Genomic DNA, 14,241 nt, shown 5'->3' on the forward strand with positions numbered 1-14,241 from the left:
CTCTCTTTCTCTCTCCCTCACACACACCCTGCTGAGGTGCTTCCTGAACAGGGCTCGCTCTAGGACCCAGTGAGAGAGAGACTAGGGGGCGCGGTGATATTTTTAATCTGACCACAGAGCCTGTTAACTCGCTGCTGCTGTTTCCTCGAAACTGAAGACAGCTCTGACAGAAGTGCCTTGTGCTTTAGCATAGTCCCTCATCCTCAGTGTGATACTAACTGCTGTAGGGTAGTACCCCAGGCCGCTTGGAGCAGAGACACCCCCAGGCCCCAGACAGAGGGCCTCCCCTCCATGGCCCAGTGGCCCTGTGTGTCCTGACATGCCAGGCAGCAGCAGCAGCACATGCCAAGCCCCAGCAGGCCAGCCATGGAGCAGCAAGCCTGGATACTGAGGGGCTTCCTGGCTCAAGTGGAGAGCAAGGAGGCTGAGGTGGAGGAGGCGGAGAGTGGCTTCACCGGGGAGTTCTTGGTGAGTTCTTCTCTTTATTTGATCACTCTGTTACAGCGGGGCTCCTCTCTCAGACACGGGACGGGTTCCGAGCTGTCTCACTTTATCAACAAGTGGGTTAACTCTGTTGGCGTTGGAGTGGTGCCGTCTTTACCTCTGCTGTGATGCTGAATGTTTACAGTTTGTCTAAGCTTAGAGAGAACTGTGTGTGTGAGTGTATTTGTTTTGATGTGAGTGTGGGCGGACATAGAGTGCTGTTGTGATAAGCCAAACTGTTTCATTCCACTGAACAGAACTCTGTCAATGTCCCAAGAAGAATTGTACAAAAGAACGTCATGCTCAGAGGAGAGACATACTATTTACTGTATGTTGTGCTGTTTCTGTATGGGTTGTCAGTCAGTCCCCGACGACTGCTTATTAGCTTCCTCTTACTGCACTGCTGCCTGTTTCTCAAGGCCCCCATACAAGGAAGGAGATCTACAGGCAAATGCAATGTTATTGATGTAGAACGAGCCCCCCTTCCACCATCACCCACCCTGCACACACACACACACACACACACACACACACACACACACACACACACACACACACACACACACACACACACACGCGCACACTCGCTTAAACACACGCACGCAGACACGCGCACTCACAGTGACTGACTGACGCTTGCGCTACAAAGGCAAATGGTTATGACAGAAGCCTGTTAGTAGGCAGCGTATACACGATGACATCAATCACTAAAACTAAAACTCTGCAGTAACACTTTATTTGGAGAGTCCATCTGTAGACGCTCTACACACTGTTAGTAACATTTCAACTAACTACTAACCCTAGCTCTAACCCTAACCCTTACCCTTACCCTTAGCTCTAACCCTTACCTAACCATAATCTTAGCAAGCAGTTTCTTATCAACAGTTTGTTGATAGTATGACAATCTGCAGTGCATCTACAGATGGAAAATCTGGACTATCCAGATAAAGTGTGACCAACTCTGCCTCGGGCCACCCCATGGTCCTGTTCCCATGGATGGCATCACCTGTGGACCATCGCCATGGTGAGGAGTGACACCTCTGTGACTGAGGGTGTTGGGCCTACTCTCCTCTCCTCTCTCTCCGCATGCCGCACTTGTGTCATGCCCCTGCCGTCCTGACCACCCGGGGGAACAGAGCTCACATCACTTCCTTGTGGAACAAAAAGAGCTCTATGGTCTGCAGGGTGCAGATGTCTGCTCCCGGCCTGCTCTGCATCAGCCTTGTGTTAGGGCTGTCTGTGAGAACTGGGCCTGAACAAAAAGACCAGTGTGTTTGAGATACAGAGGACCAGGAAGGGACACTTTATTTGGAGTGTCACTCATTCACTACTAATTGGAATGGAGTCACTGATGACTGGAAGTCCTCTCTTAGTCTGTGACTAGGGCTGTTTCCAGTAAGCTAATGTCTGTACGTTTGAGCCATGCCAGAGCTGATAAAAAGCTTTGGCAGTAGCAGTGGTGTCACAGTGTTACCCACAGAGTGTACAGGGTGTGACTATAACACTGAATTTAGCTCAAGGGAGGAGTGACAACTTATTGCAGCTCAACTGTCTCTCCTCTTAATTAACACTGAAGAGAACTGTAAATACAAACCATGGTGGGCAGTTACTAAACTCAGACATGGGAACTGTGACAACTGCAACCTCATTGTCTGTATGGCTACTTACTTCCAGTTCCCCAGAGGAACAAGGTAATTAGACACCCTCACATTTAGCCACATAGATCGAAGTGTTAGCCAGACTGAGATAACCCCTTCCCTCCTTCACATGCAAACATACGTGTTGTGTTCTCTAATATTTGCCTCACTTCCCTGTGTTGCAGAGGCTCAAACGCCAGTCCACCAAATACCGCACTGACAAAACCTACCCCACAAAGATAGCAGATAAGCAGGAGAACGTGAAGAAGAACCGATACAAGGACATTGTTCCCTGTAAGTCAGCTTTTACCGTTAAAGTGGTTTGAAGTGGTATATTTATGCAGTACTCACTATAACTTTTCACTACTACATCTCACTACAATTACCATCCTCATTTCCCCTCAGTTGACCACAGCAGAGTGAAGCTATCCCTTACCACCTCCAAGAACGATAACGACTACATCAATGCCAGCTTCATCAAGGTAGGGTGATGGGACTTTGTCCTGGTATACTAGATTGTACAATAGAAGAGTATTTGCAGCAGAGTTCCAGGTGGACAAGTGTGTGACACTTTGCACTGCGTACCCCCAGGGAGTGTCAGGGGCCAGGGCCTACATTGCCACTCAGGGCCCTCTTCCCCACACCGTGCTGGACTTCTGGAGGATGCTCTGGGAGTACAAAACAGAGGTACAACTCTGTCTGTCTGTCTGTCTGTCTGTCTGTCTGTCTGTCTGTCTCTCTCTCCCCCTGTCTCTCTTTCTCTGGTGGGGTTGGTGTACTGATGGACTGATGGTGATCTTGTCTTCTATCAGGTCATAGTGATGGTTTGCAGGGAGTTTGAGATGGGCAGGGTAAGTCACTCTCTATGCTCATGTACACTATACACTTCTCTATTATTACACTCAGTGGTGGAAAAAGTACCCAATTGTCATACTTGAGTAAAAGTAAAGATACCTTAATAGAAAATGAATCAAGTAAAAGTGAAAGTCACCCAGTAAAATTCTACTTGTGTATAAGTCTAAAAGTATTTGGTTTTAATATACTTAAATATCAAAAGTAAAAGTAAAAAGTAAAAGTAAAATACTTAATATCAAAAGTAAAAGTATGAATAATAAAAAAATCCTTATATTAAGCAAACGACACAATTTTCTTGTTTTTTTAATTTACGGATAGCCTGGGGCACACTCCAATACTCAGACATAATTTACAAACTAAGCATTTGTGTTTAGTGAGTCAACCAGATCAGAGGCAGTAGGATGACCAGGGATGTTGTCTTGATAAGTGTGTGAATGTAACCATTTTCCTGTCCTGCTAAGCATTCAAAATGTAATGAGTACTTTTGGGTGACAGGGAAAATGTATGGGGTAAAAAATACATTATTTTCTTTAGGAATGTAGTGAAGTAAAAGTTGTCAAAGATATAAATAGTAAAGTAAACTACTTAAGTAGTGTGTTATTAAAATGGTCAGTGTTGTGGCTTTATGCGCACTGAAGACTGTTTGTGTTACTCTTTTGTAGAAAAAGTGTGAGCGCTACTGGCCAAAGAAACAAGAGGAACCTTTTGTGTGTGACCCGTTTACAATTTACTGCGTGAGTTGTAGACTACTTCCTCTCTCTTTCTCGCTCTCTGACCACTTCCTGATTTGGTTGGTCAAATGGCCTCTTAACCATAACTAGGTTATCTACACTACAGTGATCAGTAGTCATGAATGGTAGATGAATGCAACCTTTGAAAATCCAGATACAGGCACTTAAAAAATATGTTGATGTGCTTAGTATTTTTGCTATGGGATTCTAATTTCTGGGGTTTTCCTCAAACATGCCTGAAATATGCCTAAACATTGATAATCACTCACGTGTCAAGTAAATGTAGTATACTAATGTCATTCTCAGGTTAAATAGACTAGCGTCTGCAGGTTTTCTGTGTGAAAAATAATGCTGAACTGACAACTCTGTGTGTTTGTGTACAGGACTCAGAGGAGAGTAAAGGAGACTATGTGAGCAGGAACCTAAGAGTGACCTACCGCAATGTAAGTACTGTTTATACCCTTACTATAAACTGAGATGCAGCTTTAATTAGAAACTATCATGGATAGAATCTGCGGACATAAATGCTTAAAAACGCAAAGTTGTGATGGAATATTTTGTGGGTGGAATTGTAGTATACTTTGGTGCCGACTATGTGAGTAATAAATCCCCTCAAAACTAACATCACATGAGGGAGGGGTAAACAGGAAGCCCCGTGTGAGTACACAGGTCTCCTGGTGTGTCTCTCTGTCTGTGTTAACATTGAACTTTGTTGTTTGTCCCTTAGTGGAGTCGTACCCTGAGACAGCTGCACTATATCAACTGGCCGGACCACGGTGTCCCAGACACCATCCCTCCAATCCTGGAGCTCCTGCAGGATATGAGAGCTTACCAGGCCCATGAGGATGTACCCATCTGTATCCACTGCAGGTCAGCTCTCCCCACACACACACACACACACACACACACACACACACACACACACACACACACACACACACACACACACACACACACACACACACACACACACACACACACACACACACACACACACTGAATCACACCATACTTTAAGTTAACTGTGTACTGTGTGTATGAATCATTGTCTGATACGGAGACACAATAAACCATCTCAAAGCACAGAAAGTTAGGTTCCCTTTGCATCTAATGCTAGGCAGTCATATATCTCTATCTATGATGCTGTGGGGTCCTTTCTCATGAAATAGTCATTGTTCCGTAGGTGGAACACATTCTTGTGGGCCTCCTGTTGTAGACCCCTTTATGCTCAGGCACCTCCCTCTTCTCTTAGACACACAGACAGGAAGTGTTTGTGGGCGGATGGCCATCAGGCGACAGTGGGTGTTACAACAAACACTCGTATATATTTTCCTTTTCTCTTACTGTCTCTGGCCATGGTTACAGCTAACACATTAACTCAAATGTACTTAGCACTGTAAGCCACGTGGAGTGAAAAGGTAACCTATTGTAAGTCCGTTGCTTATCTGAGGGCCTAGTGGTGATTTTGTGTTTTTCAACCCTGTCCTCCTTTAATAACTCTGTTGACTGACTTTCGTGAGTAAGACACGAGAGAGAACAGCACTTTTTTTCCATACTATGACCACAGTGACACACGGAAATTCCATCGGTGGCGACAGGCCTCCTCTTTGAAAGTTGCTCAACGTGTTTGTCATAGGCTTGAGTCAAGTGTTGCATGACACTCCAGAAAGAAGACTCAACAGATACATCCTCAAATGCATCAGGAGTTTTCCACAAGACACGTTATCCCCTCTCTCTGTTCTCTATAATAAGACTATGATAGACACTCTTTAGCACCCCATTTTAGGCCCAATTGCGAGAGATGATTTACCCCAGTCAGATGGTATTACACTTCAGTAGTCAGTGAATAGAAGTGTCCGTGTACCAGGCTGACATCCAGGCGTGGTTTACAGGAGGCATCACAGATAGATGAACCACCAGGAACGGAATGTTCAGTCATAGGCATCAGGCATGCCCGTGCCATAGACCCATGCTCTCCTCTCTACTCAGTCAGTTGACCCACGGGCGGGATTGAGGATAGGAAAGTATTACCGTATGAAATTACAGATCTGCTTACACACGTTTTCCTTGGAACAGTTCACTCTCCACGGGAGACTGGGCTGCCCTCATATCACCTACTGTTGAAGTCGGAAGTTTACATACACCTTAGCCAAATACATTTCAACTCAGTTTTCACAATTCCTGACATTTAATCCCAGTTAAAATTATCTGTCTTAGGTCAGTTAGGATCACCACTTTATTTTAAGAATGAGAAATGTCAGAATAATAGTAACGAGAATGATTTATTTCAGCTTTTATTTATTTCATCACATTCCCAATGGGTCAGAAGTTTACATACACTCAATTAGTATTTGGTAGCATTGCCTTTAAATTGTTTAACTTGGGTCAAACATTTCGGGTAGCCTTCCACAAGCTTCCCACAATAAATTGGGTGAATTTTGGCCCATTCCTCCTGACAGAGCTGGTGTAACTGAGTCAGGTTTCTAGGCCTCCTTGCTCGCACACGCTTTTTCAGTTCTGCCCACAAATTTTCTATAGGATTGACGTCAGGGCTTTGTGATGGCCACTCCAATACCTTGACTTTGTTGTCCTTAAGCCATTTTGCCACAACTTTGGAAGTATGCTTGGGGTCAATCATTGTTCATTTGGAAGACCCATTTTGTCACGACTTCCGCCGAAGTTGGGTCCTCTCCTTGTTCGGGCGGCGCTCGGCGTCGCCAGTCTTCTAGCCATCATCAATCCACTTTAATTTTCCATGTGTTTTGTTTTGTTTTTCCTCACACTTGGTTTTAATTCCCTCAATCACTTGTTGTGTATTTAACCCTCGGTTCCCCCCATGTCTTTGTGTGGGATTGTTTATTGTAAGTGCTTGTGCACGTGTTGATTGGTGCGCGACGGGTTTTGTACCCATATCTTGTTATTTTTATGCCGTTGGTTTTGCTATTAAACTGCTCCGGCTATTACCAAGTTCTGCTCTCCTGTGTCTGACTTCCCTGCCACCGGTTACGCACCCCTTTACACATTTGCGACCAAGCTTTAACTGCCTGACTGATGTCTTGAGATGTAGCTTCAATACAACCACACAATTTCCTTCCTCCTGATGCCATTTTCTTGTGAAGTGCACCAGTCCCTCCTGCAGCAAAGCACCCCCACAACATGATGCTGACATGATGCTGCCAGCCCCATGCTTCACGGTCGAGATGGTGTTCTTCGGCTTGCAAGCCTTCATCTTTTTCCTCCAAACATAACGATGGTCATTATGGCCAAACAGTTTTATTTTTGTTTCATCAGATCATAGGACATTTCTCCAAAAAGTACGATCTTTGTTCCCATGTGCAGTTGCAAACCGTATTCTGGCTTTTTTATGGAGGTTTTGTGATAGTGGCTTCTTCCTTGCTGAGCGGCCTTTCAGGTTATATCGATATAGGACTCATTTTACTGTAGATATAGACACTTTGTACCTGTTTCCTCCAGCATCTTCACAAGGTCCTTTGCCGTTGTTCTGGGATTGATTTGCACTTTTTGCAACAAAGTACGTTCATCTCTAGGAGACAGAACGTGTCTCCTTCCTGAGCGGTATGACAGCTGTGTGGTCCCATGGTGTTTATACTTGCGTACTATTGTTTGTACAGATGAACGTGGTACCTTCAGGCGTTTGGAAATTGCTCCCAAGGATGAACCAGACTTGTGGAGGTCTACAATTTTTTTTCTGAGGTCTTGGCTGATTTATTTCGATTTTCCCATGATGTCAAGCAAAGAGGCACTGAGTTTGAAGGTAGGCCTTGAAATACATGCACAGGTACACCTCCAATTGACTCAAATTATGTCAATTAGCCTATTAGAAGCTTCTAAAGCCATGACATCATTTTCTGGAATATTCCAAGCTGTTTAAAGGCACAGTCAACTTAGTGTATGTAAACTTCTGACCCACTGGAATTGTGATACAGTGAATTATAAGTGAAATAATCTGTCTGTAAACAATTGTTGGAAAAATGACTTGTGTCATGCACAAAGTAGATGTCCTAACCGACTTGCCAAAACTATAGTTTGTTAACAAGAAATTTGTGGAGTGGTTGAAAAACGAGTTTGAATGACTCCAACCTAAGTGTATGTAAACTTACAACTTCAACTGTACCTGAGCTGTTGAGTAGAGTCTGACGGTCTATCTGTCAGTTAGGCTGTGTGGGCCAGGAGCAGGAAGGACCAGGCCTGCAGGGACAGGCAGCAGAATGTATGTGCCAGATCAGAGCTGACAGTGTTGACAGCCAGGGCGTTAATAGCAGCCTGCAGTGCAGTGAATGCTCACACTGTGTACACTCACATACACTGCTGTTTGCAGGTTGGGGTGCTAAAGCGCTATTACACATTAATAGCTCAGCAAGGCTTTTCATCACGCTAGGTGAAAAGAGTTTGTACTATCAAAAATGAATGTATATTGTACTTGTTTGTGGTTCTTAATTAATGTACTGTATTTTAGGTTAACCTTGTTTTCTTCCTGTTTGTCCCTGCAGTGCTGGCTGTGGAAGAACAGGAGCACTGTGTGCCATCGACTATACCTGGAACCTGGTGAAAACACAGGTGAGATAACTGTACCTGCCCTACCCTATACAGTACCATCTCCTCCGAACCAGAGTGCGAGCAGAGGACCAAAGACTACTGTATCTATGTCGTGCTATACTGAAAGATACCGTTTCTGTAACTGTATGTGTCACCTTACTGATCATTACCGACGCCTTTGTGTTAACTTCCAGCTGCTCACAGAAGACTTCAACATCTTTGACCTGGTCAAAGACATGAGAACACAGAGGCCTTCTGTGGTTCAGACCAAGGTAGTGTTCTCGCTTCGTATTCTTCATAGGGTTTTACATATAACCACATGCATCAACACATCCGTTGTGACAGGCTTTTTTAGGACTGAGTGTGTGTTTTCACTTCATAGTGCTATTTTAGCATAATCACATACAGCACATACAAACAGTGTGACATGCCTCTATCTGAGCTATTATCACAAGGTCAGTAGCTCCACATTATCTGATGCCAACCCACTCAAAGCCTTAATCTGTAACAAGTAGAGCCACATATTTTTAGCAATCTCTAATGTTTGTAGCAACTCCCCATGTGCAATCTCTCATGACTATTTTGTTGGAATGCTTCACAATAATATCTTGCCGTGGCAACTGATAAGGGATCGATTGAACACTAACAGAACTGGTTTTGTGTTTAACTACAGGAACAGTACGAGCTACTGTACAGAACCATCAAGTTCCTGTTTGAGAAGTACCTGCAGTCCATGGCACCAGTCCCCCCCTCCTGTACAGAGGAGGTGAGACAGACAGCGTGTTTGAGGGGATCAGTTTGAGCAAGGCGAGGCGCAGAATCACTGATTTTGTTCACCTAATGAGTAGTTATTTGGGATGAAAGGTGATTTGTAGATCCGGGATTCTGCGCAGTTCGTCTGTTATGTAGTCTACTTCAAACACGGACAAAGACTCTTGCTAGGGGAACCAGGCTGGCTGTTTGGTTACGTGGTAGCAACAGTTAAACCACAGGCAGAGGAACACAGCAAAACAGACTACGACCAGTGATCTGTGTTTTATGTAAATACTGTCTCAGAGGGGGAGTGATTAAGCATGCAACTCTGTTGAACTGTTTAGGTGCCAGCGGCCCCCTCACCCCCTACAGCCAGTGACAGTGAGCTCTCTGACCTCAGTGAGGAGTCTGAAGCTGAACAGGAACCAGAACCTGAGCCCCAGCCTAAAATGGAACCACAGACAATGCACAGGTACAGCACAGTAAAGACTTTCCCACCCATCAACCATAGATCTGACAATTAAAGTTTTTTTCACGGTGCATTACTGTAAACCTTGAAGCATATCTCTATAGCAAAATACACTACATGACCAAAAGTATGTGCTCACCTGCTCGACGAACAACTCATTCCAAAATCATGGTCATTAATATGGAGTTGGTCCTCCCCTTTGCTGCTATAACAGCCTCCACTCTTCTTGGAAGGCTTTTCACTAGATGTTGGAATATTGCTGCAGGGACTTGCTTCCATTCAGCCACAAGAGCATTAGTGAGATCGGGCACTGATGTTGGGCGATTAGGCCTGGCTCTCAGTCAGCATTCCAATTCATCTCAAAGGTGTATGATGGGGTTGAGGTCAGGGCTCTGTGCAGGCCAGTCAAGTTCCTCCACACCAATCTCGGCAAACTATTTCTGTATGGACCTTGCTTTGTGCACAGGGGCATTGTCATTCTGGAACAGGAAAGGGCCTTCCTCAAACTGTTTCCACAAAGATGGAAGCACAGAATCGTCTAGAATGTAATCGTACGATGTAACGTTAAGATTTCCCTTTACTAGAACTAAGGGGCCTAGCCCAAACCAGGAAAAATAGCCCCAGACCATTATTCCTCCTCCACCAAACCTTACAGGTAGCATTCTCCTGGCATCCGCCAAATCCAGATTTGTCAGTGGGACTGCCAGATGGCATTTCCACTGCACATGAGCCCAATGGCGGCGAGCTTCACACCACTCCAGCCAATGCTTGTCATTGTGCATGGTGATCTTAGGAAACCCATTTCATGAAGCTCCCGACGAACAGTTCTTGTGTTAACGTTGCTTCCAGAGGCAGTTTGGAAATTGGTAGTGAGTGTTGCAACTGAGGACAGAGCATTTTTACATGCTACGTGCTTCAGCACTCACTGGTCCCGTTCTGTGAGCTTTGGGGGCCTAACACGTCGCAGCAGAGCCGTTGTTTCTCCAAGATGTTTCAGTTTCACAATAACAGCACTTACAGTTGACCGGAACAGCTCTGCCTGGGCAGAAATTTGATAAACTGACTTGTTGGAAAGGTGGCATCCTATGACAGTCCCACTTTGAAATACACTGAGCTCTTCAGTAAGGCCATTCTACTGCAAATGTTAGTCTAAGGAGATTGTGTGGCTGTGTGCTCGATTTCATACACCTGTCAGCAACGGGTGTGGCTGAAGTAGACAAATCCACTAATTTGAAAGGGGTGTCCACATACTTTTGTATGTACAGTGCATTCGGAAAATATTCAGACCCCTTGACTTTTTCCACATTTTGTTAAATTACAGCAATATTCTAAACTGGATTAAATGAAAAATGTCCTCATCAATCTACACAAAATACACCATAATGACAAAGCAACAACAGGTTGTCAGAAAGTTTGCAAATTTAAAATAAAAAAACTGAAATACCTTCTTTACATACAGTTGAAGTCGGAAGTTTACATTCACCTAGGTTGGAGTCATTAAAAATTGTTTTTCAACCACTCCTCAAATTTCTTGTTAACAAACTATAGTTTTGGCAAGTCAGTTAGGACATCTACTTTGTGCATGACACAAGTCATTTTTCCAACAATTGTTTACTGGCAGATTATTTCACTTATAATTCACTGTATCACAATTCCAGTGGGTCAGAAGTTTACATACACTAAGTTGACTGTGCCTTTAAACAGCTTGTAAAATTCCAGAAAATGATGTCATGGCTTTAGAAGCTTCTGATAGGCTAATTGACATAATTTGAGTCAATTGGAGGTGTACCTGTGGATGTATTTCAAGGCCTACCTTCAAACTCAGTGCCTCTTTGCTTGACATCATGGGAAAATCTAAATAAATCAGCCAAGACCTCAAAAAACAAATTGTAGACCTCCACAAGTCTGGTTCATCCTTGGGAGCAATTTCCAAACGCCTGAAGGTACCACGTTCATCTGTACAAACAATAGTACGCAAGTATAAACACCATGGGACCACGCAGCTGTCATACCGCTCAGGAAGGAGACACATTCTGTCTCCTAGAGATGAACGTACTTTGGTGCAAAAAGTGCAAATCAATCCCAGAACAACGGCAAAGAACCTTGTGAAGATGCTGGAGGAAACAGGTACAAAAGTATCTATATCCACAGTAAATGAGTCCTATATCGACATAACCTGAAAGGCCGCTCAGCAAGGAAGAAGCCACTGCTCCAAAACCACCATAGAAAAGCCAGACTACGGTTTGCAACTGCACATGGGGACAAAGATCATACTTTTTGGAGAAATGTCCTATGGTCTGATGAAACAAAAATGGAACTGTTTGGCCATAATGACCATCGTTATGTTTGGAGGAAAAAGAGGGAGGCTTGCAAGCCGAAGAACACCATCCCAACCGTGAAGCACGGGGCTGGCAGCATCATGTTGTGGGGGTGCTATGCTGCAGGAGGGACTGGTGCACTTCACAAAATAGATGGCATCATGAGGATGGAAAATTGTGTGGATGTATTGAAGCAACATCTCAAGACATCAGTCAGGAAGTTAAAGCTTGGTCGCAAATGGGTCTTCCAAATGGACAATGACCCCAAGCATACTTCCAAAGTAGTGGCAAAATGGCTTAAGGACAACAAAGTCAAGGTATTGGAGTGGCCATCACAATGCCCTGACCTCAACCCTATAGAAAATTTGTGGGCAGAACTGAAAAAGTGTGTGCGAGCAGGGGGGCCTAGAAACCTGACTCAGTTACACCAGCTCTGTCAGGAGGAATGGGCCAAAAATTCACCCAACTTATTGTGGGAAGCTTGTGGAAGGCTACCCGAAATGTTTGACCCAAGTTAAACAATTTAAAGGCAATGCTACCAAATACTAATTGAGTGTACGTAAACTTCTGACCCACTGGGAATGTGATGAAAGAAATAAAAGCTGAAATAAATCATTCTCGTTACTATTATTCTGACATTTCACATTCTTAAAATAAATTGGTGATCCTAACTGACAGTCCTACAGTTGACAGTGCATGTCAGAGAAAAAAACAATCCATGAAGTCAAAGGAATTTTCCGTAGAGCTTTGAGACAGGATTGTGTCAAGGCAGCAGCATTTACATTCCCCAAAGACACAGTGGCTTACATCATTCTTAAATGGAAGAAGTTTGGAACCACCAAGACTCTTTCTAGAGCTGGCCACAATGCCAAAATGAGCAATCGGGGATAAGGGCCTTGGTCAGGGAGGTGACCAAGAACCCCACAAGTTCCTTTATGGAGATGGGAGAAACTTCCAGAAGGACAACCATCTCTGCAGCACTCCACCATTCAGGCCTTTATGGTGGAGTGGCCAGACGGAAGCCACTCCTCAGTAAAAGGCACATGATAGCCCACTTGGAGTTTGCCAAAAGGCACCTAAAGCACTCTCAGACCATGAGAAACAAGATTCTCTGGTCTGGTGAAACCAAGAATGAATTCTTTGGCATGAATGCCAAGCGTCACGTCTAGAGGAAAACTGTCACAATTCCTACGGTGAAGCATGGTGGTGGCAGCATCATGCTGTGGGCATGTTTTTCAGGAGCAGGGGCTGTGAGACTAGTCAGGATCGAGGGAAAGATGAACGGAGCAAAGTACATAGAGATCCTTGATGAAAACCTGCTCCAGAGCGCTCAGAACCTCAGACTGGGGTGAAGGGGTATTGGGTATTTGTCCTTATGGAGTATTGTGAGTAAGAAAATAAACAATCCATTTTAGAATAAGGCTGTAATGTAACAAAATGTGGAAAAAGTTAAGTGGTCTGAATACTTTCCGAATGCACTGTATAGTGTATATCACAATAGCCAATTAGGGTATAGAGAAAAATGCCTCCAGTGGCCTTACTTCAATAAAATGTCTGGATAACTCCTATTTTGTTCCAGGCACCCAGAGAGCGAGGAGCCTGATGAGATATCCAATCACGCCGTACCAGTGGCCTTCTTTGCCCCAGAAGTGCATGTTGACCCACTGTGTGACGCGGCTAAGTGCTCCCCCTCAGCCATCCTCAATGCTCTGAGAGCTAGGGACAGTCAGAGGGAACAGCAGAGACCATACTCCCTACCAACACAGACTGTGAACCAGAAACCACAACCCCGCAAGAAACAGCCCAATAACATGGCCGTCAATCAGAGACCACCATACCCGCCACCGACACAGCCTAATTACCCGAGACCTTATTTCCTACACACACAGCCTGCTAACCTGCCCACCAGCCAGGACCTGAGACAAGAGCCCAGCCCCAGTATCCCCATCATAACCCCTCAGGCACTCAGGACTCAGGAGTTCTCTCAGATAGCCATGGAGCATGAGAAGGTGAAGATGGATGGAGAGATCACCCCACTGGTAATACCAGTGCTTCCTGTGGACTTATTCTCCAACCCCCTCTGTCTCACCATGGAGGACCCCTACTTTGGGCCTGACTCACCCCTAGCTGCTGAGGATCCCAGAGGGTCTGATGATGAGGAGGAGCAGGCTCCACTGAGCCAGTGGACAGAGAACCCCTGTTTCAATGGACCCAGTCTGACCCTTAACAGCCAGCTGATGGAGCTGCCAGCCCTCGCCCTCACCACCACCAACGCTGCCCCAGGTGCAGTTTCTTCAGACGAAGACAGTCCACCTCCATTACCTGAGAGAACTGCTGAATCATATATACTGGCTGCTGGTGCAGGTGAATTTTGACATGCTTCCTGTTTAAAATGTGAGATTAACATATTCCAACAAATTATTTGGAGGGCTAAAAAA

At 44.8% G+C, this 14,241-nt stretch overlaps 1 protein-coding gene across 3 annotated transcripts in view; it reads left to right on the forward strand.

The window, feature by feature from the left end:
- Positions 1-14,241, forward strand: part of ptn12 (Tyrosine-protein phosphatase non-receptor type 12) — a 19,556-nt gene continuing 5,315 nt past the window's right edge. For 2 of the 3 annotated variants that reach the window (XM_045692217.1, XM_014135594.2), the window contains exons 1-13: positions 1-468; positions 2,306-2,414; positions 2,526-2,602; positions 2,712-2,807; positions 2,933-2,971; positions 3,638-3,709; positions 4,090-4,149; positions 4,434-4,576; positions 8,218-8,284; positions 8,458-8,535; positions 8,937-9,029; positions 9,361-9,488; positions 13,383-14,167. In XM_045692217.1, the coding sequence (XP_045548173.1) occupies positions 343-468; positions 2,306-2,414; positions 2,526-2,602; positions 2,712-2,807; positions 2,933-2,971; positions 3,638-3,709; positions 4,090-4,149; positions 4,434-4,576; positions 8,218-8,284; positions 8,458-8,535; positions 8,937-9,029; positions 9,361-9,488; positions 13,383-14,167 (1,873 nt within the window). In that variant the 5' untranslated portion in view covers positions 1-342. 3 annotated transcript variants of the gene reach the window in all.

The sequence above is a fragment of the Salmo salar genome, chromosome ssa13 (assembly GCF_905237065.1).
Source record: "Salmo salar chromosome ssa13, Ssal_v3.1, whole genome shotgun sequence".
Classification (NCBI taxonomy): Eukaryota; Metazoa; Chordata; class Actinopteri; order Salmoniformes; family Salmonidae; genus Salmo; species Salmo salar.